The following is a 26,325-nucleotide window of genomic DNA, read 5'->3' as shown; positions in this document are numbered from 1 at the left end:
TCTGTTAATAGTCTTTCAGAATAATTCTGTGAATGTTCCTGGATCAGTGCTTAATTTCTGATTTCTTATTTATTCCTTTCCTTCCCTCTGCTTGGCAGGATGTGGTATTTTGGCTTCTTTTCACAGCTTGTAGCATAATCTGTGTAACGCATTTAATATTTCTGTGACTTTTTAGGCTATTTTCTATTTACTTTGTTTTACAGTTGAAGTTACATTTGATTACATGTATTTTTGCCTTAACCAGATCATCTGTTTCAATTTGATTCAAAAAGCCGCAAGTGAGAATTGTGTAACTGGATTGCATGGGATGCTTAACGTTCCAATTGAAATTTGCTTTAAAAATAGCTTTTCTCAGTTACCACCCATTGCTATAACTATTGTAATGTTCTTTCAGATGTAGTCATGGAATTTGAAGGAAAACTTGGGTAGACCATCTGTTAGTATTTATTAATATCAGTATTACGAAAAGCTAACCTAAGAACTGGACTCTTTTCAACAAGGTACAACTTTGGGTCTTGTCCAAAAACAACCTTATCATGAGAAAGTCTTAGCATAATTTTACAGACAAGTGGTGTAAAAATGTACCAAAAAGATCACTAATTTTAGAAAGATGTGTAACAGGCTCAGGTTGTAATGCAAAGTTATCACCAAAGTGAAAATACACAGTAGTAGTATTTAAGATCTTACACTGTCAGTGTGTTAGATGTGAGAATTAAACATAATTTTGTAAGTACCTATCTTTTTTCTTTAAGCATCCATCATGTTGAAATGGCTTGCAAAATCTTAAGCTGAAAATGTTGTGGTATACATTTTCATTTTGGAGAAACTGGGTTTGTGGAGGTTGACAGTCTCTCAGTAGGTATTGTCCTTTACCAGAGATTCAGAAGCCATTTCACCAATGCTTTTAACCCTCTTAAGGTCAGTAGCAGCCTGCCTGCCTTGGTAATAAGTGGTCCAGTAAATATTACAGTTGACAACTGAATGACCAGTTAGTGTCAGAATGTCTGATGCGTTTCTGAAATTATGTTATTTTTCTGCATTGGTGCAGCTTTAATTGTTCTTCAATGTCTGTAGTGTAGGTTCCAATGGAAGATAAGAAAGAAGGAAAAATACAATATTGAGTAGGGTGGCTGAGGAGATAATTTTAGTTGTTTCTAAAAGAGCAGTTCAACTGGGTAAAATCAATAATGCATAATATAGGATAATTGCCTGAAAGCAATTCATAGTCATTAAAATTCCATGTATCAACATATAAATTTAATTTTGTTTTTTTCCCAAGTGTCTAGTTTATCCTAACTGCTTGAAAACATGTATGTCAATATGTAGATTTGTATGTGAATGCACCCACAAACAAAGGAGATACTGCAAGCCAAATACTAATTCGAATGAACAGTAACAAAATGCTAAAACCCTATTCTTCAAAAGAAACCCTTTGGCTGGGTATGCAGTCTGTGATAACGCTTCTTGCAGATGAGCAGCTTGAGTTCATAAAATTTCATCTGCATTGGAATCTGCTTCCTCAATTGTGTTTTGACCACTAAACACAGTTAATATTTAAAAAAAAAAAAAAATCAGCCACCTTCTATCTCTCAAGAAGATAAAAAAGATTCCTTTGGCTACAATGTAATTAGAGAAAAGCAATCTTCTAAAATTTTTGCAATAACTAATCAGTGCCATAGTGATTTCTCACCCTTTATAAGATGTAGAAATCAATATCTTTTTGTCAGGTAACAGGAGTAACCTTGTTTGTATGTACAACTTCTATGTTCTGCAGTATGTAGTCCTTTAGCAGTTTGGGCCAGAGTAAACTTTTTGGCTTAATATCAGGATCTTAATCAAGAAACACTTTTCCTTAATTATTTATACCTTTCATCTCACCTATTATTCCAGGGTTAGTTTCTGTAACTTTCATTTGTGTTACACAAACTTAGCAAAATCATGATAGTAATGGTTTACTAAATGTGCACCACTATATTTTTATACTAAGAAACTGTTATTTATCTAGAGTTCGATATGTTAAGAGTAGAGTTTTGCTTTTATTTCTGTGTAAAGTTGAAGCAAAAGTAATGCTGAATCTTCAAACTCTGAACGGGTGCCATTCTCGACTCTGCTAGAAGAAAGAAATGCTGTAGACTGTTCACGTTAATGTGTAGTAACTATGTGTAGACATCACCAAGGCACTTTAATTCTCTGGCATTTTTTTGTAGGTAGCTATCTCTTAAAACACAGTAGAGCTGAACATCTTATTACAGATTTTCATCTCAGTCTTACACTTTAAAAGCCATAAAATAATTGGCTTTGTTAAAAAATGTAAAAGAATGCTGTGTCAGAGCTTGGCAGTATATTTAAGTGGCTGTTTCCAGTGGCTGTGTCAAGCAAATGTCATTCTGGTTGGATATGGATAAAGGCATGTAAGTTTAGAGTTCCTCGGCATGAAAATTGTCAGCCGTCAGTATCTTTAAATGACTGTTTCTATTTCACAGAATAGTGGAGAATAGAAAAATTTAAATGAACAATTAAAATACTTTCTGTTACTCTGTAAAACTTAGATTGTGGTAGGCTTTTATAGATTGTGTTTCTGAAAAAGAGGGGTAGTGTTGACCACAGCCTGTTTGCTGGTTCTCTTCTGGTTTGCATGGGGTGTTGGTTTTGGTTTGGGGGCTTTTTTGTTTGGGTGTGGGGTTGCCCCCCACACACGAGAGACACACATAACCATTTTGTAATTTAAGTCCTTTAGTTTCCTTCTCTGGATATGAGGGGCTAGTGTAGTTTTCTTAGAATGAAATAGCTCAATCTCGTAGAGTATCCTTTTTAACTGTAGTCTGAAAGCTGATGTCTTTCAACACCATGTCTTTAAACATAACATAATTCATGGATGCAAGGAGTTGAATTTAATGTTTATGAATTGAATTGCCAATTATTACTAGTTTTATCACAGTAGTTTTATATGCAGGTAAACAATAGATATAAACAAAGAAATACAAAGTTTTTTCACACCCGTATCTGCATTGATTCTTATGTAAAAGCATCCCTTTGGGATCTACAAGAGGCTTAATTTGGATCCTGGAATAATAGTCTCATCCCATGAAATGTAATTATAGTTGTAATTTTAATATTAGTAAGATGAGTAGCACAAAGTTCTGAGTCATGTATTAATCCTATGATTAAATATTTTTTCATTTTGAAACTAAAAGGATGAATTCTGAACTTCAAATACCTTCTTGCGCAAGAGACTCCATATCAGTAGTTTGTTTAGTACCTGCACCTATTTCAGTTGCTGCAGATAAGATTATTTGATTTTATTTACTGGTTTTCAGAGGCTAAGTTACAGAAGAATTTTAACATAGCATTGGTTCACAATATAAGCATTGACTATTAGAGAAGATTGAAAGGGCGCATTTAAAAAATCAATCATAATATCATCTTGGTTTATATATTATGTTGTCAGCTGTTTGCCATATTACATAAATATTTGAAATAATAATAAAGATTACTATCCTAAGCTATTGAAGTAACTAGTCTTGACACTTAACACTAATTAAATTTATACTTTGAGATAATTATTTTGCTTATGAGTACTCCAACAAAGACACTAATTAGTGAGAGAAACTAAGATGTAGAAGACTTTTGTCAGAACATTAAACAAAAAAGTTATAACGAAGGCAACAACACAGAAAATTCCTTGCTACCTTGTAAGAAAATTGTCAGAAAAATAGACAAATATTTGCTATAGGATGCATTTTAAAAAACCCCAAATTTTAATATTTTGTTTTAATACTTTTAATATGTAGGAGGAACTGTTTTACCTATAGTTGAGGTGATACCACTTACCATTAAAAAGCCACCTTCTTTTGACCATAATGAAGAGCTGTTCCATATGTAAATGTTGCCTTTATTGAGAACTTAAATCAGCTCAGATAGTGAATCCTGTTCAAAGATAATGGAACATGTTGTTGTAAGTTAGGGAGAAGTTGTCCAAAGGTACTATGATGAAAAAAATGGAAGTTTTCTTTGGGTAGACCTATGTGGACAGTTACGCAGAGGTAGAACAGAGAGAAGATGGGCTGTCTCAGTTCTCCTGTGCAATGCATTAGGTCAGCTTCATAGCTTTGTCCGTCATTCGCCTGTATGTAGCCTATCTCACAGTAAAAACAAAATAACTTTTTTCTCTCTATTCTACATCTGAGTATCTCACAGATATAAATTGCCTCAGATATGAACTTGCCTTTTCAGTAGTGGAGGTGAGACTTCTGACACATGATGTTTTATTTCATCAAGTTGCAAATGCTGATGATGTTATAATGGCAGTCTGCTTGGCATCTAACAGGAAAACAGTGTCATAGTTATGAAAGTCAATTCTCCTGGTATTGTTGACTAATACCAACAGGAACTAATCAGTTTTCCTAAGTCAGAGGCAAAAGGGAAAAGAGGGACTTGGGGATGAACAAGACAGTTAGGAAGGATCCCAAATTAAATAGAGGGAAGGTGGTTGGTTTATTTAAAATTTATGTTCTTGCTTTATGACTGTCAGTACAAGTGGTATTCCTTCCCAAGGAAGGCAGAGTGTTTCAAATAGCACTGGAAGTCCTCTCCTTGATTATTAATAATTATATACAGTCTCCATAACAATGTTATGAACCCTCCTCTTGAATTTAAACAGCCAAATGCTAATATTATTGTGTCTTATTGGAAAATTACCACTTTCTACAGCACTTCTCTGCTTTTTTTGAGAACGAAAAATCTGAGATTTATTAAACAAGTCTACATCTAAGGTGTGGCCCTTAGCAACAGGAAGGAATGAGCTCAAACTTGCCTGTAGGTTGTTTTTTGTTCTTAATGATCCTGAATATCCCGAGAAGAATCTGTCCCCTTTTAAGTCTTTGGGAGACTTCACCTGACCTGGTTTGTCCATCTATGAGAGCAGTTTTGTTGTTCTTGTCCCACAGAAAGTCCCTTTCGCCTCCAGTTTTACCCTCCTGTCCATTAAGTCTATAGGGAGCACATAAAACACTGTTCAAGACTTCTCACTGTTTCTCCACTCCCCTTAATAGAAGGAACTGTAGAAGCACTGATGCAGCGATGCAGAGAACACTCTCTTCTCCCATAGTATGCATGAAAGAATGTGACCAATGGACAAGAACAAACAGCTAATTCCGTCAGCTATAATAACCAGCTTTCTGCAAGGTAAAGAACCAGCCTTGTATCTGCCCCATGTCAATGGTGTTAGGTTACTCATTAGCCTTTCACACACAAGGTAGTAGTATCTAGGTGAATATTTGGAGGTGTTTTCCTTTCATACAGAGTCAGCTGGAAAAATCAACTTTGTTAACTTCCTTAAATTTGAAAAGAAGCTTTAAAAGAAAAAAAAAGCTCATGGCACTGTTTGAAATCTAGCAGTAGTTCTGAGTGAGCAGTTGAGATTTTTGAGTAGGTGCTCAAAGATACTAGGAAAGTGAAGTCAGTGTGATGGTTTCAACAGATGAAACAAAAACCCCAGATCATAAAAAAATATACATGTCCCATTTCATGGGCTATATTCTTTAAAAAAAAAAAAAAAAATCTTTATATGGAGTACTTAAGAATAATTGCAAGAGCAGTTGGATAAAGTGGACTCAGGGTAGATTTCAGAAAGGTAGATCTCAGTAAAGTAACACAGGTTTATTTTGATTTAAAGGTTTTTCCATGACCTATATTCTTTATGGTGAAGTTAGTAATTGTGTTGTGTATCTACAAATTGCAGTCTGATTTCGTCTTTAAAAGATCTTAGCTTAATGTGTAAGTAGTGGTATTTAGAGTGGCGGGGGGGGTATTTTTATAATATTTTTTCAAATCTTTTTGAGTTAAAACAGTGTTTGCAGAAGAGAAAATGCTTCTGTGAAGTACAAAAAAAAAGTTAAATAGATTAAGCCTCTGCATTCTCAGAACTTTAAATGCATAAAACCTGAATGTTAGGTATACAAAAGATAAAATCTAACATGCAAATTCTAGAGGGAAAGGAGCTTTCAGCTGAAGAAAGTTATGTAGCTCTTAGTGCGATGTAGTTTGTAAAGTTTCTTCAACACAGGTTTTCAATTCACATTATTTTGTGTTGTGCTACACTTATTTAAAAACAAACCCCAAAACTGGCTTAGTTTAAAATATTGAGAAATAGAAATGTCCAAATTGTTCAAATTTATTTCTCATTTCTCCTTTTGTACTTTGAGATTTTTTAAGCAGTGAGTAGGATATTTCCACATCAATTCCTCTGTCTCATCATAAATTCCCTAATCTGTGCCATAATTGGGTTAAATATTGCCAAAAATATCTTCCAGAATGTTAAAATACATTTTAGGATGTGTCTCAGTCATCTTTGGGGGGGAAAATAGCACGCTGAGTAGAATTTTTGTAAAATGAAAACAAAAGCTTATCAGGAGTTGACTAGCTTAGGCAGTGCTCTAAAATAGAATATTGTTCTATGTTTAAAATAAACATAGTAATTGCTGTTCAGGAAAATACAAGTTGAGCAGCGAGGGTGTCTTTAATGTTGTTTCCACATGTCTAGCTTGTTTAATAGGCTTACTCTCAAGAACATCATGAATAGGTCACTTTGAATGTCTGCAAGAAGAAATTGGTACCTCCCTGCAAAGTTATTACAAATAACTATAGATTTTTCTGGGCTTTGTATAATCTTTCCTAGTTACTTCAGAAGTGTTTCCCACTGTCATCTGCTTATTTGTCATGGCTTATTAATTCAGAAAAAGCTTGTCTGCTGAAAGTGGTTCAAAAGTATGCAGCAGGTGGGAGGGGAAGTCTCTGGATTACTTGCCCATGTTTTCTCTGCAGACACCTAGGTTCGTCTTGTTCTTTTCCCCCCGACCTCCCAGTGTGATGCTTGTTCCTAAGATATTAAATCATGTAGAAATTGTGTGTCTTCCAAATTCGATTGGAGTAAAGGCTCACATCAACAAGGTCAAGGAAAGGGACTTCCAGTCCATGAAACATTTAGAAACATTAGAAACATTTGTTTCTTCTGGGAATGAATACCATGAGCTTTGAAGGCATATTTAGAAATGAGGAGGTCTTCACTATTGTGAACAGCCTTATATTTTCTTTCCATTAGTGTTTTACACAGTATTTTCTTGATAGTTTGTTCCTTAAGGGAATTGAATTCCTCTAAAAAGAAAATTCAGCTACAGATATTGCCTCTTTATTGAAAAAAAAAAAAAACAACAAAAAACCAACAAGCATTTTAAAAAATCATGTAGTTCTCAGTCAACACAAAATAGAGGATATCTGTCTGCAGTCACCTTTACCAATGTATGTTTCTCAGTGCTTATTCAAACTTGTGCACAAAACTGCGTGCATGCTTAATTGGAAATTTTAATCTTTAACTCCATGGCATCAGAAATAGCTTTTTCTGTAGGAGCTTTGTTCCATAGATGTCTGTGGAGCCTACTTCAGTTCAGTAGGTAGTGAAGATAATTTAAACCATGATTGTCCTCTAATTCTGGTTACAGGTGACCTGCATATGTTAATTGTAGTCTTTGCAGAGCTTTTTATTTTATGTGCTGGTTCTCCCCTGATCTTTCCTAGCAGGAAAATAATTCTAACCTTTGTAGACCTTCACTTTTTTCAGGTCACTTAATAAGAGATCAAGACTCTAAAAAATCTTCTCTAACTGTTTTGATGTTATGTGGCTAGACTTTTCTTCTTAGTTTATTTTGCCATTAATGAATATATGCCCAAAGCATTTTTACTTTGTTTGGTTTTCCCCTACCCACAACTTTTTAGGAATTGATCCCACTCATACTGTGTACAGCCTGCCTCCATCCTGAACCCAAAGAGAGAGATCAGCTTCTACACATACTGTTCAATTTGATCAAACGACCAGATGATGAGCAAAGGTGTGTTTGCGTTTGTGTGTTGCGGGACAAGAAGGAACTTTTTTCTTTGTCAAAGAAGCAGAACTAATAGAAACTGGATATTATTGGATGATTTTAACCAAGTTTCACTTAAGCTGATATTTTGCTGGTGTAGTGTTGACAAATTTACGTGGACTTCAGGACTTTCCATTTCCATGACCCGTACTTTCTAGTTACTGAAATGTAAGAATGTGCTTGGTAAGCTGTAGTGTAACATTTCAGTTCCTTTTCTGTTTAAAGATGAACTGAAATGCTTTGTTAAAATGAGCTTTAAGATCATAATTCTTAGCAATGATTGATATAGAAATCAAAACAGCTTTTTTTAAACCTTCGTCTTAGTGTATCTTAGTGATCTTTATGTAAGTTAACTACCATGTTTAGTTGGGGAAAATAGCATGAGAAAATAGTACTCTTCCTACTTGCAGTTCAGTACTGAGGTAGCAATAAAAAATTCAGAAGACTGAAGCAGTGATTTAGTTCTGACAAGTGTTAAGAGCTTTGTTTTATTTTGGTTAAGACTTTGAAACAAAGTATATTTTTTATTTTGTTTTATAAATTTAGTTCTTCCTTAGTACTCAGGAAATCTGACTTTGTTTCTACTGATCTTGGTAAGAATATCCTTAAGGTTGAAAGACAGTACCCTAGCTGGTATGTTTCCTTCTCTAACTGTGAAAAGATTTTTCATTGTCTTCATTAGAGGTGTTTTGTAAAGCATCTGTATCTATCATTGCTCTATTCTGTCTTCAGACAAAATAGGCATTATGAAATAGATGGAAAGCATTCCTTTTGAAGATTCTCTGAAACTTAAGTGTTCTGGTGTTTAAATTGTTCCCATGGTAAAATTTAGAGATGAGGTACAATTGAAAGAGATGGCTTTGGAGACAAAAAAATGCATAAATAAATAAATAAAAGCAACTTGTAGCACAGTGGCATCATGCAGATTGAAATTACAAAAAGATGCAGTCCTTGTTCTACTTCAGATTTATTAGAAATCTGCTTCTGAAACATCTACCATTATCTAAAATATTTTGAATGTCCCATGCAGATTGAAGCTAAATTATTTTGTGGTTGAGAGGGGAAGGAAATTACATCTTGCTTGTAATCTCTTGTACTTAATTTGTCACAGGATTGGTGGCCTATCATGTAGATTTTTCATATGCCTGTTTAGCTGCAGTTAGGTGTGTCTCTTCAGCAGCTGAGAAAGAAGAAAATCCAAGCTGCTTTTTCCTTGAAGTTGTTTATTCTTTGTTGTGAGGTAGAGATTTATACCTAAAAATAACTCATTTTCATCAGAAATTTGGGAAGAATATTCTGCCGTAACCTCCAGGACAAAACATGTATATACACAATATACATTTACACATGTAAAAATCATAATCTGTTTTAAAGGTGCAATAACACCTGAATGAAGAATAAGTAAAATTCCATCAAATAAAAGAGATTCTGGATACAAATTAGTTAGAAAACATATTCAGAATTTATTATTAGAATTTCAGTCAGTTTTTTATACTTAAATATTTGTATGGAAGTGTATTATGCATGCTTGGTTTTTATCTAAAGAGGTTTAAATAATATTTTAGCAGTCTTATGCAATACGAAGTAACCAAAGACATTCAGGTTTAGTCACCAGAACAATGGTATTAATTATGTCATACGTTAATTGTTTACCTTCTGCTATACTGTACAGGCCTACAGTATATATTAAAGTAGCAGTTGATAACAAGTTGACTTTTTTAATTTGTTAAATGCAAGAGACTGAAATGTGACATTACATTTCTAATAATGAACCCATTAAAATAAGTTTTTTACTTTAAATATTCGACCTTGTAAAGTATGTTAACAATTAGGCAGAAAGCCTGTATTCTTGCACGTGAGAGGCTTTTTGGTGCATGCAGATATAGCATATTGCCATAGTCTTGTATACTAATGTTATATTTAATAAGGCCACTTTTACCATCAAGGCTTTGCCCATTAATGTACTATTCAACTTTTCAAAATGTCCATCAAATTCTTTTCTGCAAAGGAACAAATATGTGTTAGCTTTACTTAAACTTCTTATTGGACAGTTATCTTGGTTTTGGAAGCTAAGGAGCCGTGAAGAAGTCAGATTAACGTTGGGGTCTTTTAGGACAAGGTTACAACATAGTTCAAAATGTGAACTCTTTAAGATTTCCAAGTAATGTACCCAGAAGCAGCACTCTTAATGAAAAGAAGCTAAAATACATTAAACTTAGTGTATCTAGTATGACTTTCCATCAGTCATATGATACCACCTCTTACAGGACACACATAACTTGCTGACATATTAAGGAAAACTCTAGTAAGTTTTTGATATAACCTTTAGGTGTGACGAAAGAACCTTGAACTGTGTAATACAAGATTGAATTGCTTACCAGTGCATTCAGTCCCTTTCTAAAACCTCTAGAAAGAGTTTAGAAGTGTTAAATTATGTCTGTTCTACTCTAACTTCTGCCTTGCTCCTCTAGTTTGATTCTTGATTTCACTTTGGTTTCTGTACTGATGAAGCAAACTAGTGCTCTGCTGAATCATACTGATTTGCTTTATGTTCCTGCCTAAGTGATCATAAGTGCATAACCTGGAGAGAGCTCTTTGAGGAAAGCTTTCCTAGCATCTTGTTAACAGAAGAGATCATTACGACAATAAGTAGAAAGTTCTTCCCATATCCAGCCTAGACTGCAATTTTTGCAACAGCTTAGTGTTAACATTTTTTGTTTCAATGACCTGTTGTTGAGATCTTACAACCTTCCCTTCTCCCAAAATACCTAATGACTGTTGTCATATACTTTTAAGATGGTTACAGTAAAATATTAAAACATTATTATTTAATATTTTTGCAATATCTTAAAGTTTCCTACTTGATAGGCAAGGTAAAAGGAAATCTGAGTTAATTGTGAGATTTCATGGAACTTTTTTGAGAAGGTTTGATTTTTTTTTAAAAAAAGACATTTTCGTTTTCCCCATTTCTAATGCAGAAGACTTCAAGTGATTACTGTATTCTGCTGTTTGATTCTTTTAATATCTTATAAAAGTATATCCTGTTGCCCAGTTCTGTGATTAGGTGCAATGTGTAGAACCAAAGACAGGTATTCAAATAACTATTTTGTTTCTTGTAGAACTCGGAATTACCACAGGCTTTTGTCTCCATATTGCTATCACCGATCAGCTGTTGATTTTTTGAGTCTTATGTAATCATTGCATTTCTGTTTTCCCCAACCTTTACCTTGATCAAAAGTCTAGTTCTCTGTATGTGGTAGAGAGGAAAAAAAAACAAACACCACAACACAAAACCAAAGAGCTTGCTCAGATTGTGGCCTAAAGAATGCTGGGGTAAAAAAATCTTTAATAGACTATTTCTCCTTGAAAAGATTCTCAAAGTGAATGAGTCTTTTTTTGATGGAGTATATTGTATAACTGGTTAAGAAATAACCAGCAGAATCTCTGCCTTTCAACCTTAAGGGCACATTATTAGCTGCAGTACATATTTAGGAGTTTAGACATGACACTAAAACGGTAACAAATTAATTCTGGCTTACTTTCCACAGAGTAATAATGAACAAATTTTCAGTAGTGTCCTAATCTTACTGTGGAGGTGATAAAAAGAGTGTCTCATGTCCATGCAGTATTGTTTGAAACTGGTTACTTAAGTGTTGATTTAGGCACTAAAAGTAAATAGAACTGGTGACTTGCATGTGAAGTTGGTATTTCAATCATATTAACAGGAGAAATAGTTAGAAGTAAAATATCTTGGCAAGATAAATACTCATTAAATAGAAGTTTTTCCAAATGATAGTTAAGTACAATTTTATTGAAAATTCAAATATATATCTGTGCCTATGAAATTGATGGAACAAGAGGGATTTCTTGCAAACTTTGAGGAAAGTTAAAAAATGCAAGAATATAGATACAAGTGACTCAGGTGATTGTAAATACTACTGACTGATTAATTGTTTCCCTTTTATAAAGGGCTTTAGAAGATTTCTGACACAAGTAAAATCCACTATTTTGGGAGAGATGACAGTAGCTTGCATGTTAGAATGTTGCAAAACCATGTCATGAAACAATTAAGTCACTTGTTTTGAACAAAGTTCATTAAATCTCACAAATGCTTCTAAATAAAAGCAATATGTGTACTTGACTAAAATACTGATATTATGATAGTAAAAAGTAATTTAGATCCTTCTACTGCTTGATGAGTCATAGTATTCAGTACTAAGAATTAAATGAGAGATTTAGTCAGAGATTCCCAATCTCAGACATTAGGAAGTCACAGATTCCCAAATCAGAGATTCTCAGGCTCTGGTTCACAGAGTTTGGGATCTGCAAGTTTTTGGAAAAGGCATATTAAATAGAAAACAAGATAGAATCATAGAATAGTTTGGTTTGGAAGGGATCTTTAAAGGTCATCTAGTCCAATCCTCCCTGCAATGAGCAGCGACAATAGTGGCTTTCAATTTAAGATTTAGCCTTTAAGTCAGTGTGTATGGTGTGAAATTTTGACTGTAGACAATCGCCTGTTGCCTGACAGCATCTGCTTTTCCTGTAAAGAATATATTCTATATATTATAGAACTTTACTTTATAAACAGATTAAATCTTTAAATTTATGTTTTCAGACAGATGATACTAACTGGGTGTGTGGCATTTGCCCGACACGTTGGACCAACACGTGTAGAAGCTGAGCTTTTACCACAGTGTTGGGAACAGGTAACTGATTATTTTGTGCTTTACACTGGAAAATTAGTTAAGAATTCATAAACGTTGAATTTTATTTGCTTGAGGGGAGGTTGTTTTGGTTTTGTGTTTTAATGAATGGCAGTTCAAAGTATTTTTCAGAAAGCTACTTGAATGTTCTTTGTGCTGATTATATATATTTTTATATATAACATTAAAAAGAACTCGGAAGCAGAAAATTTGTCAAAGACTATCTGGAGATTCTAGTTACCTGCATATGTCTGTTGTTTTGAAATGTAGATATGCACATGCTCATCATCAGTGTTGCCTAACCTATTGCCAGGTAGGTGCCTTTGTAACTTGTACTGTAATTTCCAGGCTGTTGGAAATCCATTTTCATTCAAAGATTTCATTCACTGATTTTTATATTGTATTAAGTCCCTGGAGCAGTGTCCACACTTCAGCTAGTTTAAATTCTTAAACAGAAAATTAAAGATCAAAGTAGTCAGAAATAAGTCCCCTGTAGGTGGGCATGATTTTACACCTGTAAGATCAGCCTGAAGTTTATATGTGACTTCTAGAATCACAGTGACCTTTTCCACAGATATTCTAAATTAATAGAAATAACTGAACAAGCAAACTGAAATGCTCTTACTGTTTCACCTGAGGCATAGAAACAGAACAACATGAGTTCATGTGAAAATGCATGGTATTTTCCTACCATAATGAAGAAAAGGGAGTTCATCATTGCCTAAAAGACAGTGAATAACTAAGCCATGACAGAGTGATAATGCTTGCTTTGATGGCACCATCTTTCTGGTCTGATAATTGTCTACTGTTTCTTGCATAACGCAGCCATCTGTGTTTCACAGTAAAGTCCAAGCTTTAATAGTCTTAATGCTTTCTGACAGTAGAAGTACGTATTATATGCAGCATTTGTGCTTGTATGTATGACTGATGTATCTATTTTTTAAATGAAGGACTCATGGCAATAGTAGTTGAACACAAAATAAAGCACATTTTGTTTTCTTAGTCCTCGTGAAATTTAAACAGTGTTTTAAAAAAACCAGTTTCACCTCAGTAAGAGCACATCTTCATCACACCAGTTTCTTGCTAATTGCTGATGCAAAAGAGAAACAAGTCCCAACTGTAACAGTACATACAGCATGTCAGGCTGCCAAGCCATATGTCATCATGCATTTATTTAATGCAGTTTGCCAGACTTTGTTTGCAGTACTGAAACCAGGTCATTATTTTCTCTGGCAAAATACCAGCTGAATCTCACTGTCACAAGACTGAGTTTGTAGAAGGAACTCAAAAATACATATTTTCTACCTTTTCTCAGTAGATACTTTAATCATGAAAGCATTCATGCAGTTGGTATCCAACCAAAACCTATTTACAGATGCAAAGGACTGGGCCCTCAGAAGATTCAGCGTTTTCATCCACACATTCTGGAGCTCAGCATTATCAGGCTAGCCTTTGCGATCTTTCTACCTGCTCTTTGCAAGTAGAAATTGGTGGCTGGCTCATCTGAGTTTAGATCAAGGCTCTGTGAATGCTAAAAGTTCCCTCAGAACTAGTGACCCGTTAATTAGCTTCCAGAATTGTACTACTGCTTATTTATTAAAGACAAAAGGAAAAGAAATGGTAATAAACGTTTTACGGTTTAAGTTTCCAAGGGCTGATAATCTTCCCTGAACACAAACTTTGTGGAAATTGTGTCTTTTTTCCACCAGTGTGTCAGTATGTGTTTGCAATATTAGGGGTGATATTTATATTGCCTTGCCAGTACATGTAAACCAGTTGAAACTAGTCTTTGCTGTCTCCCTCAGGTAGGCAGAGCTCCAGAAGGCAAAGTGTATCTCTGTTACCAGTAGGGAATTTGCATGTGGAAGGATGGCACATAAGTCAAAGATACTATAGGTATTAAAGCAGCCTGTTGTGTGCCCATAATGTTTCTCATCTATGAAACATCCGTACTTCCAAAAAATATTACAGATGCCCTACTGATGAATGAATGCAAAATAATGATAGACACACTCAAAGAATGTTCTCCCATGCTTGAGACTTCAGTATAGTCCTGAGGCTTATGATTTGTTCATTTGAGTCTCTTTCAAATGATCTTTGCCACACTTCATTCTTGAGAGTTCTTCGTGATTTCAGATCAGAATAGTGAGAAAGTTGAAGACATTAATATTACATCAGTGGTCGGGTACCATTGTTCAGTATGCTGTGGAAATAAAGTCGAGGTGTCCAAAGTTGATTTATTACTATCTCTTCATCTGTAGTTTCTCTTAAGCCAGTAGAATTGAGAGAATCACAGAATGGCTGATGTTGGAAAGGACTTTTGAACATCTTGTAGTCCAAGCCCCCCGCTTAAAACAGAGTCAACGAGAGCAGGTTGCTCAAGACCAAGTCCAGTCTGGTTTTGAATATTTCTGAGGATGGAGGGTCTGTAACATCTCTGGGCAATGTGTTCCAAGGTTTGGCCACCCTTACAGTAAAACAGAATTCCCTGTATTTCATTTCCTCTTGTCCTCTCATTGGGCACCTCTGTGTTCTTTACCTCTACAGATAGGTACAGATATTTATACATACGGATGAGATCCTTCCCAAGCTCTCTTTTCAAGACCAAAGAATCCCAGCTCTCTCAGCCTCCCCCCATATATCAGATACTCCTCTCTTAATCATCTTCATGTCTCTCCACCGGACTTGCTCCCATATGTCTTTGTCTCTGTAGCTGGGAAACCCAGAACTGTACACAGTACTCCAGATGTGGTCTCACCAGTGCTGAATAAAGAGGGATAATCACTTTCCTTACCTGCTGGTGATGCTTATCCTAGTGCTGCCCAGGATACCACCAGTCTTCCTTGCTGCAAGGAGTGCATTGCTGTCTCTGCTTGGTATCTGTCAGGCCCTCCAGGTCCTTCTCTGCTAAGCTGCTTTCCAGCCAGTTGGCCCACAGTCTGTACTGGTGCATGGGAATTATTTCTGCTCAGGTTCAGGACTTTGTACTTCCTTGTCTTGAACTTCATAAGAGTCCTGTCTGCCCGTTTCTCCAGCCCATTGAGGTGCCTCTGAATGGCAGTACACCCATCTGGGTATATCAGCCACTCCTTCCAGTTTTGTGTCATCTGCATACCTGTTGAGATGCATTCTGTCTCGCCATCCAGGTCATTAATGAAGATGTTATGCATCTTTGTTGTTGGCCCCAGAGTCAACCCTTGGGGTGCACCACTGGGGACTGGCCCCCAGCTGCAACTCTTTGAGCCTGTGATTAGTTCAGCCAGTTTTCCATCCACCTCACTGTCCTTACCTAACCCAGACTTCATCAGTTTGTGAATGAGGATGTCATGGGAAACAGTATCAAAAGTCTTGCTGAAGTTAAGATAAACAATATTCACTGCTCTCTCCTTGTTCACTGAGCCAGTCATCTCAGAAAGCTGTCAGGTTGGTCATGCATGATTTTTCCTATATAAATACATGCTGACTATTCCCAACCACATTCTTGTCCCTCATATGTTTTGAAATGCTTTCCAGGATTAATTGCTCCCAACACTTTCCCTGGAACTGATGTGAGGCAGACTGGTCTGTGTTTCGCTGGATCTTCTGTCTTGCCCTTCCTGAAGATAGCAGTGACATTTGCTTTCTTCCAGTACTCAGGAACCTCCCCCCTTGCCGCAACATTTTGTGATTGATAAGAGTGGTCTTGCAATGTCACCAGCCAGTTCCCTCGGCACTTATGGGTGCATCCCCATGAAGGCCCACAGACTAGTGTATGTCCAATTTGTTTAAATGTTTCCTAACCTGATAATTCTCTACCAAAAGTAAGTCTTCCTTGCTCCAGATTTTCGCATGGGTTTTAGGGACTGTGGACTACTGAAGGCAAGTCTTCCCAGTAAAGACAGACAAGGAAGGCAGTGAGTACCTTGGTCTTTTCTGTGGTAAGATGGTTGTCTTACCAAGGCTGTACACTGCAGAGCAAGAGAGAAATAGTCGCACCACATGTATATCCTATTTTATCTGACAGGATCAAACTATTCACATTTCCCTCTCACCATTTTACCCTAAATTTTTTTATTCACAAAGTGTATTGAAACATACCACATGTTTCATTTTACAACCATTACAGGCATTAAAGCTGACTCCACCAGGATGCAAACTTGGTTCCGAAGTGTCAATATTAAATTTGTAAAGCAGAATTTTCGAATGGCCTTTGAGTGGAAAGGGGAGGTAGCACAGGATCAAGAGGTTCTTGGGAATAGGAGCAGTTTTCAGTCACATTTTAGAGGTGTGTCATGTTTATGCTGGACTTGAGAGCAGAACTTCGATAGCATGCAAGTACTTTTTGACTTAGTACATATGTCTTCTGACCCCAGTTGCTCAGCAAGACCTAGGCAGCTGTGCTATGCTACACTGCTTGGCTCAGAGCACTAGGGGGCACTTGTGTAGTTCTTAGAGGAACGGTGCTCCTGAAGGGCTACACAAGGCAAAGTATTTCATGACATGCCAGCTCAGAAGTTGTTCTTCAGGGTACAGTAGCCCGCGTTTCCAGCATTCTTTTTGCTGCATATACATACATGCTGCTCTGATTTTTCTCTTATTATAAGCTCTATTTTATAGGACAACTAGAGAAGGTTGTATCTGCCTTGCCTTTATGCCTCAGTGCAAGAATTTGAGACTGCTTAGTACCCATATACAACTTCTATGGGCACAGTCAATGTGTATCTAAGAGGTGCAGACGTATCCCTCCGTTGCAGTTCATTCTAACCACATTTTGAATATTGGTTACTGCAAAGCAAATAGCCATTCTGTTTCTTTTTACCAGATTAACCACAAATACCCAGAGAGACGGCTACTGGTAGCAGAATCCTGTGGAGCTCTAGCACCTTACCTTCCAGTAGGTATTAATACTGAAACATCCTCCCAAGTGTGTATGTTTTGCCTGGACAGTTAAATTGTCTTGTACTTTGTATCACATATGTGAGATTCAATAAATCACGTTAAGGAGGAGATAGCTTTTTATAAAGGAATACAGGTCAATCGATCTATAAAATGTATTTAAAAACAGTATGTTCTGAAAAAATCATCTTTGTTTCAGTAAAGACAATGCAAAGATAGTTAGGACCAATTAAGGAAATGATCTCTGAAAAAATAATTGGCACCCAATAATAGAGTTCTTCATGCACTGTGGAATGTTACATGAAGAGTGCTGCCAGTCAGAAGAAGCAGCAAAATTAAATCAGTGGTGAACTAGAATTTGAAGCTTCAGAGAAGGAGGAAAATAACCCAAGTTAAAAACCCACTTCTCCAATTTAGCAATGCAGTGATTAAAGATTCTAAGTCTAGGCCTATAGTAGGTTTTGCTGTTAGTTATTTTTGGTTCCATATGAATTAAAGGACCTGAGTTCTGTGCTTGGTAGGACAAAAGGCGCTCTAATGAGGCTGCTGACATTTTATATTCATTCATCTTCTGTTGTGGAAACTGAATGTGTAATATTCATAAAGGGATCTATGGTTGGAGGAAGGCATTTTGTTTGTGAGCACTAATAGAAGTGCAAATTATTTATAAAAATTGATACAAACCCACATTTCTTCTTTTATTGGATTTAACAAGTATGTTTCTTGTTTATAAACAGAAAGAAATTCGTAGTTCGTTAGTGCTTTCCATGCTGCAGCAAATGCTAATGGAAGATAAGGCAGATCTGGTACGAGAAGCTGTGATCAAAAGCCTTGGCATCATTATGGGATATATTGATGATCCAGACAAATATCAACAGGTATAATTTGGTTTGGGTTCTGTATGTATAAAATGTCTTCTATAGTTATCTCGTGAATCGGGGGATGCATAATTTCATGTATTTTTATTAAATCTTTCCAGATACTTTTAAAAATTTTGGTGGTTTATATGAATGTTAATGTTGATTTTATTGTTTCACCAAGATCAAAAAGAAAACATATACTTACAAGTGTCATTAGAACATCAGGGATAAGCCGTATACAGAAGTTTCTCTAATAATTCATGATCTGCCTTCAAGAACATACCACTTCATTGCCTACCTGATACTGTTAGTCAATTTGATATCATCACTTGCTAACAGAGATTTGTCTACTACAACAAAGCCTACTTGTAGTTCAACTTAATACTGCCTAATAATGTTTCAGATAAGTGAAAATTAAGAACTTCTGTCTTTGAGTTTTTGAAGGCAGAGTGAAAAAATGTGTTTGTATTGATTCTGATAACTTGACTTTATAGAAATACTAGCAGGATCATTGAACCACCTACTGTTTACCTTTATAGATGTGGTTGGGACTATCTGTTCAAAGGCCTCCGTGTACTACGTTGTTTTATTTTTATTAGTGTAAAGTTTTAAAAATAGATTATAATCTTCTTCTAGTCTGTATGTTTTGTGCGGTAAACTTTAGCACAAATTTTAGGAGAATAATTACATTCTTTATTGGTTTTTTGCCAGGGCTTTGAACTGCTGCTTTCAGCATTAGGAGACCCTTCAGAACGTGTAGTTAGTGCAACACATCAGGTATTTTTACCTGCTTATGCTGCCTGGACAACAGAACTGGGAAATTTACAGTTCCATCTTATACCTACACTGCTTAATAAAATTGAAAAATTGCTCAGGGTATGTGTTCAGCTGTTTCTACATTGGAGAATTTTTTTTGTATCTTTATTACATATACAGGCTTTTTTAAAAAATAGAAAAATGTAAATCATTGCTACTTAATCATCTATGGGGGAAAATTTTTCTGGAGGTTCTTGTTGTAACTCCATAACTTTTACTTGTCCTTTGGAAGAAGGAAAAAAATACCTGAAAACCAAAACCCCGAAAAAAACATATTCTTCTTTAACAATGTTTTGTTTTATAGCCAAATAATCAAAGTGCAGTTCAGAAAACGCTTGCTTGGAGCTGTGACCAGATGATGTGTGTTATTCTGAGTGCATTTGCCCTATATTTAAATTGTTTTTAAGTGTCACATAGTGTAGTTTTTAATAAAGTGCAATATTTATTAAACAAAAAAATAAGTAGAATTGGTTTAGTTAGGTCATTTACAATTAGGAGCCAGTTTGTCTGCACACTTGATTTGGTAGATATCTGGAAAGTTCTGGAAAATAGGGTATCTCATAACAATCTAACACACAACCAAGATGCTTGTTTTCGGAGTACAGGCAACTAATTTATTCAGTTTTTAGATGCATTGGTCTCTGAGACCAAGGATTCACATTTCCAAAATGTGCTGAAAAATGTTCTTTCAGAATATCAGTTTTGTTCATCGACATGAATTACTAAATGCCAAAGGCTATATTGCTTGAATCTTTTGAGTAGAAGTGACTTAAGGGTGACAAGGGGATTTGGATGGTGACACAAAGCTTGTGGTTAGCATAAATTACTATATAATTAGTGTCTCTGTGTAGAAGCTCATCACAGATGTGCTGATCTCTTGCCAGGGAATACATGCCTAAGCAACAGGTCATCCAAACTGAAAGCTTTTAAGTAAATGTCCTGTTTGTTTTAGGAAGGAGAACATGGCTTGGATGAACATAAGCTCCACATGTATCTGTCTGCTCTGCAGTCATTGATTCCTTCACTGTTTGCACTGGTGCTACAGAATGCACCTTTCACAAGCAAGGCTAAACTTCAGGGAGAAATACCACAAATAGAAGGTAAATGATTAATTTCCAATATGTGGAATTTTTATAAACTTAAGTATAATTCAGTGACAAATCTCAAATCACTATTAACTGCAAAGGAAGAATTTCAGGAAATAGTCCATAGTCTTCATTCACTTGGGATTTGTGTGTATTTAAGGTTACTACATAAACATAAGTTGCAGAATCTATGTGTAAACTTTAGATTTTTATAGCACACTGTCTGTACAATAATGATTTAAGTTTGTATCCCCAAGCCTTTTTTCTAATCCACCTGTTCTTTATTTTGTATTTTCATATATAGCAAGTACAGAGAAAGAAATTCAGGGAACCTCTGTCGTGTTGTGAATTTTCTTTCTTTAATGTTGCTGAGTTGACAGAATTATTTTTTTTTAAAGGCAGATTCCACCATAGGAAGATTTGTCTTGACTTGTCACGACTTTTTTCTTTGTTCTGTTTTTCCCTTTTTGGGAAAACATCTTTCTACTTCCTTTCCTCCTTCTGCTCCTACTTCATTCCTATGAAAGAAATCAGTGTGACATGAACCCTTATCAGATATTTAACTAATTGCGAATATCAGCTTATTGATGCAGAAGAAATATGTAAGTTGTGAATATTTATGAAATGATTGTCAGTAGAATAAAGGAGAGCTAAATGGTATCCTTTTGGATTTTTTTTTTCTGTATTTACTTAGCAGTGTTACAGGCAAAATGGCTTATTTGTGCCCAGAGACATACCTTTATGTAATCCAATGAGAGTCTTGCAATGAAATACTTTGTTGTCCTAATACACAACATAAACTGTGAAAAAAAAAAATACAGTTTTGCCTTCTGATTTGCCACTTAAATGTTTTTTTCATATTGGTGTCCCTTAGCAAATCCTTAAGTAATGCGTCCTTTTTCCACCCATTTCTATGCTTGAGAGACCTGATTATCACAAAAAAGTTTTTAATTCCTCTTTCACTATTTCTTGCTACTTCTTAAAAGAAGCTTTTGAGAAAGCAAAGCAATCCTTAATTGGACTTCCTAAAGGTTTCTGAAGAATTGATTTCCACTAATAGCCAAAAATAGCTCAAGAAGGCTGGCCTCAGTTTCAGTTAATTCTTACAAATAAAATTTATGAAGTGGAAAAAATACAGCCTAGTGCAGGAGCTTCACCATCTGTTATGTATCTGTGTAATATCTCAGCAGACTCAATGGCCTTATAGTGAAGTTATACTTAGATCAGCAATCCTAGCCTATAGAATGTTTTCTCCTGTTACAAATACTTTTTAAAGATATTTATTGGTAATACCTGCCACATGCTGATAATAGTGCTGTGTGTGAAGATGGAAAGCAAGGGTAACAACTTTAAAGCAGAATTTGGAAAGTAGCTAGTGGTATGTTACTGTGCGATATTAATGTGAAAATATTAAACATGCTGTGGTAAAACTTGTTCAGCTGACTTGAGTCATTTGAAGATGAGCACTTTTTTCCTTGAGTGGCTACTACTGAAATAAGGAATTCAAACATTTCAGCCTTCAGCCTAGTCTGATAGTTTCTTCTTCCACAAAAGTGGAGGAAAAAATCTCAAGTACTTTTCACTAAACCAGTAGCATTGCAGGAGCTGCAAGCTTGCGTTCTTGAATTTTGCAGTAGGAAAGATGATGTTCTTGTTGCTTAACTTCATTGCTGAATAATTTTAAGCATGCTTGACATGAATTGAGAATAATAAAAGCAATGTTGGTGTAGCAGGCTTTCAATCTGCAGATATTTTAATGGTCTAGAATTTTTTTGAGGTCTTGCTTTTTATGTGTGAATTATTCTCTTCTGATAATTAAAATAATGAAGGAGTTGGGGAAGGGAGTGGGGAGTGTCAAAAAACTACTTCGTATATAAAGATTGTAGCAGTTAGATGATTAAAGTGTAGCGCTAGGAGTCAGGAAACCTTGCCTGCAAGTCGCTCTACTGTAAATCTGTGGTGTGTTCTTAGGGATCATAGAATGTTTTGGGTTGGAAGGGACCTTTAAAGGTCATCTAGTCCAATCCTCCTGCAATGAGCAGGGACATCTTCAGCTAGATCAGGTTGCTCAGAGCCCCGTCCAACCTGACCTTGAAAGTTTCCAGGGATGGAGCATCTACCACCTCTCTGGGCAACCTGTTGCAGTGTTTCACCACTCATTGTAAAAAAATTCTTCCTTATATCTAGTCTGAATCTACCCTCTTTTAGTTTAAAGCCATTACCCCTTGTCCTATCACTACATGCCCTTGTAAAAAGTCCCTCTCCGTGACTAGAGGGCTGCTATAAGGTCTCCCTGGAGTCACACTGTCGGCTCACATACAGTTTTTCTATCCACTGGTACCCCCAAGTCCTCCTCCACAGGGCTACTCTCAATCCCTTCATCCCCCAGCCTGGATTGATACCAGAGATTGCCCTGACCCAGGTGCAGGACCTTGCACTCAGCCTTGTTGAACCTCATGAGGTTCACATGGGCCCACTTCTCAAGCTTGTCCAGGTCCCTCTGGATGGCATCCCTTCCCTCCAGCCTGTCAACCGCTTAGTGTTGTCTGCAAACTTGCTGAGGATGCACTTGATCCCACTATCTATGTCATTGATGAAGATACTAAACAGTACTGGTCCATATACAGACCCCTGAGAGACACCACTTGTCACTGATCTCCATCTGGACATTGAGCCGTTGACCGCTACTCTCTGCATGTCACCATCCAGCCAATTCCTTATCCACCAAAAAGTCGGTCCATCAAATCCATATCTCTCCAATTCAGGGAGGATGTTGTGGAGGACTGTGTCAAAGGCCTTACAGAAGTCCAGATAGATGGCATCCCTAGGTCTTCGCTTGTCCACTGATGTAATCACTCCATCCTAAAAGGCCACTAAGTTGGTCAGGCAGGATTTGCCCTTGGTGAAGCCATGCTGGCAATAATAATTCCATAATGTCCCTGTACTGGCATTTTCTCTTTTTAAGTGAGGTTTATGTAATTGCTTCAGAGATGGATTTAACTCACTGATTTTTAAAAAGCAATTTGATAACCTTACACAGAAGGCACTAAAGAGTTTCAGACTTCCTTAGCTATCTTTACTGTCATCATCTCCAAGGTATTTTCATCTTCTTTTGTTCATGATCACCTGTCTCTGCTGTTACAGTCACTAGATTTCCCCGACCCGTATCGCCTCTTCAAGATGTGGCCATCATCATTGGAAGCCGCGAACAATTAGCAGTGTTGCTGCAACTGTACGACTATCAGCTAGAGCACGAGGGTACCACAGGCTGGGAGACTTTGCTATGGGTAGTCAATCAACTGTGAGTTAATTTGTATCTTATGATTCCTGATTTCAAAATGTGTCAAAATTAATAGTTCTTAGGCATGATTATGTTTAACAATTATTAAACATATGAATTTTAAGTATTATTGTGTTTAAGAATTATTAAAGAGGAAAAGATAGAATTTTTTTAGGCGTTCTAATTTTTATACTGAATTGACTTTGATTTTGTTCAGAAAATATCAACTTTCTAGCAGAATGTATAGGTAACTACTTGCTCCAAAATATTGTTTCGTTCATCTTTGCACTAGTATAATCAATTCTCTGTTGAAGTGAAGATTGTTGTATTTTGAATATCTAATTAAATATACCATTCTGCAGTAACAGACATTTGAAAATATAGGTCAGACTTTTCTGGCACTTAAATCCTTGCTTTCTTCAAGGGTCAGGAATTGTACAGAACATGTAGATAATTTTATTAAAATGAATAGTGCTCTGTGTGTATATATATTTGTTAATATAAACAGTGAATCTATACAAATATAACTGGAGAGAAACAAAAGATCAGAGTAGTGTTTAATATCCTTTTGTTTCCTGATTTTTAGGCTACCACAGCTTATAGAAATAGTTGGCAAGATCAATGTAGCATCAACTGCCTGTGTCCATGAGTTCTCTAGATTTTTCTGGAGACTTTGTAGGACATTTGGGAAAATTTTTACAAACACTAAGGTAAGATATTACCTTAAATATTCTACAAAAAGAGTACTTTGATGATATATATTCTCCATATTTACGGTGTGTCTGAATACCCACACTTTATGTGACCATTCACATTTGCATGTCACATTGATGGTTTTCCATACATACATGTAAACCTCTATTTGCATCCTTTTGATTTCTGTTTTTGACCATTTTGGAGTGGTCTTCTCATCTTGCCCAACAAGGAAGGATTTTTTTTTTTTTTTGAAACTGTATTCTTCATATTTGCTTTGTGAATGGTGTAGAGAGTGAGAGAGATCATCCTCATTCCAGTGATTTAACAATTTTCTTTCTTCAGAACAGCATACTCTTCAGTGTTTGTGGCATACATAAGTACTGCAGCCTGTACTGGACTGGAAATTTAAAATTAATGCTTTTCCTGCATGAAATATTTTCTATAGATGGTATCTAAACATTTTTATCAAGGGAATACATAATTTTTCTCAGTAAAGTAACTTCTGAATAAAATTCCAAAATGTTTGAAAGGGAAATTATAAAACACGAGAGGATTACCTAAAGATAAAATTACAAAACAGAGTTAGGATTATGTGCTGTCTCCAGAGAGGAGACTAAAACCAGCCTCTGGTCTTTACATGCCCCTTCTGTAAGTTATCTTTAGAACCCTTGCTTCTGTAAAATTGTTCCGATACTGGTTATCACAGCTATATTTTGGAAGAGAGCACTTCATGGACAGCAAAAATACAAAACAAAAAAAAAAATTTTTTTTTTTTTAACAATATATAGCTTGGTAAAACCGTAAACCCTAAAGCCCAACTAAGCATATTGCCAAGAGACTTCAAATTCTGCTGTCAGGAGCGCTAAATACTGCTACCTCGGTGTGGGTTCTCCATATAAATTTTTACTCTTATGTCATGCTTTCAATTTTCGTAACAGCTGGCTATGCTTTTTAAAGGTTTTTTTTCTTTCTGTACCTTCAAAGCATCCTTTTTCTGTTGTGTTGGGGTTTTTTTTTTATTCTTAATTTTTTTCCTAACTTAATTGATACTGGTAACAGGTTTTCTTACATGGGATTCATCATCCTTTGTGTAGGTAAAACCACAGTTCCAGGAAATCTTAAGACTGTCTGAGGAAAACATAGGTAAGTAGCTTTTTACTCAAATGATTAAAATTTCATCTTAACCACAACTGGAAAAAACCTGTCAATCTCTTGTTCAAATAACATTTTCAAACTGCAGTTCTCAAATTTGTCATCTTTCTGCAATGTTGAAAATCTAATCTTAATCTGAATGGAACGCTCTGAAGTTGTAGATAGTGTGTGTGTAAAGTACAAATAAAATCTGACATCCAAATACCACTTGAGCATTATTTTAGCACGTGTGTGCGTGTATATATGCATATATATGTATATAAATTCTTCATGTATATATAAAAAGGTGAATATGTAATACTTAAAATACGCACATACAAGTCTACCTTATGTATATATATAAAATACATAGCATATATATTTTACACACACACACATATGTACATATATATGTATATATAAAACCTAAATTCTTCACTGTTTTATTAGATTCCACAGCAGGTAATGGAGTGCTAACAAAAGCCACGGTTCCCATCTATGCAACAGGGGTCCTTACATGTTATATTCAGGTAGGTTTGTTTTTCTGTTTCTTTGTTAAATGTATAATAATACGTAGGATTTATTCTACTAAAAAACCCTTAGTGGTTTTTTTGAAAACATACAGTGCTCTTGTGCTTTGAAGATAGGTAGATAAGTGGGCAGCTGTAAACACATTTAAAAGCAAAGTTTTCTAGTCAGGTCTACTACATTGAGATGATAGTCATCAGTGTTAAAACCTGAACTCAGTAAATCTTAAAATGACATCTGGCATCTTCACCACTGCTAACTCTCAGACATTGACAGCTGCCGTGTGCCTTTATCCAAAATGTTAGTTATTCCATAGATGAGTTCTTGGCCATTTAACTGTGACCCCTGCAAGCAAGATTTTGCAGGATTTACTGAAATGGATAAGCAGGTAAATTGCCATTTGAGGCACATTTGGAGTCTTAAAATTTTAGT

General features: G+C 35.7%; 1 protein-coding gene across 7 annotated transcripts in view; it reads left to right on the top strand.

Annotated features, from left to right (window-relative positions):
• Positions 1–26,325, top strand: part of RELCH (RAB11 binding and LisH domain, coiled-coil and HEAT repeat containing) — an 87,474-nt gene that overhangs the window by 37,520 nt on the left and 23,629 nt on the right. For 5 of the 7 annotated variants that reach the window (XM_052780785.1, XM_052780776.1, XM_052780767.1 and 2 more), the window contains 10 exons: positions 7,771–7,883; positions 12,535–12,625; positions 17,424–17,495; positions 18,235–18,375; positions 19,069–19,233; positions 20,126–20,273; positions 23,403–23,559; positions 24,125–24,248; positions 25,329–25,377; positions 25,816–25,895. In XM_052780785.1, coding sequence (XP_052636745.1) covers positions 7,771–7,883; positions 12,535–12,625; positions 17,424–17,495; positions 18,235–18,375; positions 19,069–19,233; positions 20,126–20,273; positions 23,403–23,559; positions 24,125–24,248; positions 25,329–25,377; positions 25,816–25,895 — 1,140 coding nt within the window. Of the gene's footprint in view, positions 1–5,052; positions 5,185–7,770; positions 7,884–12,534; positions 12,626–17,423; positions 17,496–18,234; positions 18,376–19,068; positions 19,234–20,125; positions 20,274–23,402; positions 23,560–24,124; positions 24,249–25,328; positions 25,378–25,815; positions 25,896–26,325 lie in introns of those variants that run through there. The other 2 variants (XM_052780801.1, XM_052780793.1) reach the window with 2 other exon arrangements.

This window comes from Harpia harpyja, chromosome 1 (genome assembly GCF_026419915.1).
Source record: "Harpia harpyja isolate bHarHar1 chromosome 1, bHarHar1 primary haplotype, whole genome shotgun sequence".
NCBI classification, from domain to species: Eukaryota; Metazoa; Chordata; class Aves; order Accipitriformes; family Accipitridae; genus Harpia; species Harpia harpyja.
This window is presented reverse-complemented; position numbering and strand designations above follow the sequence as displayed.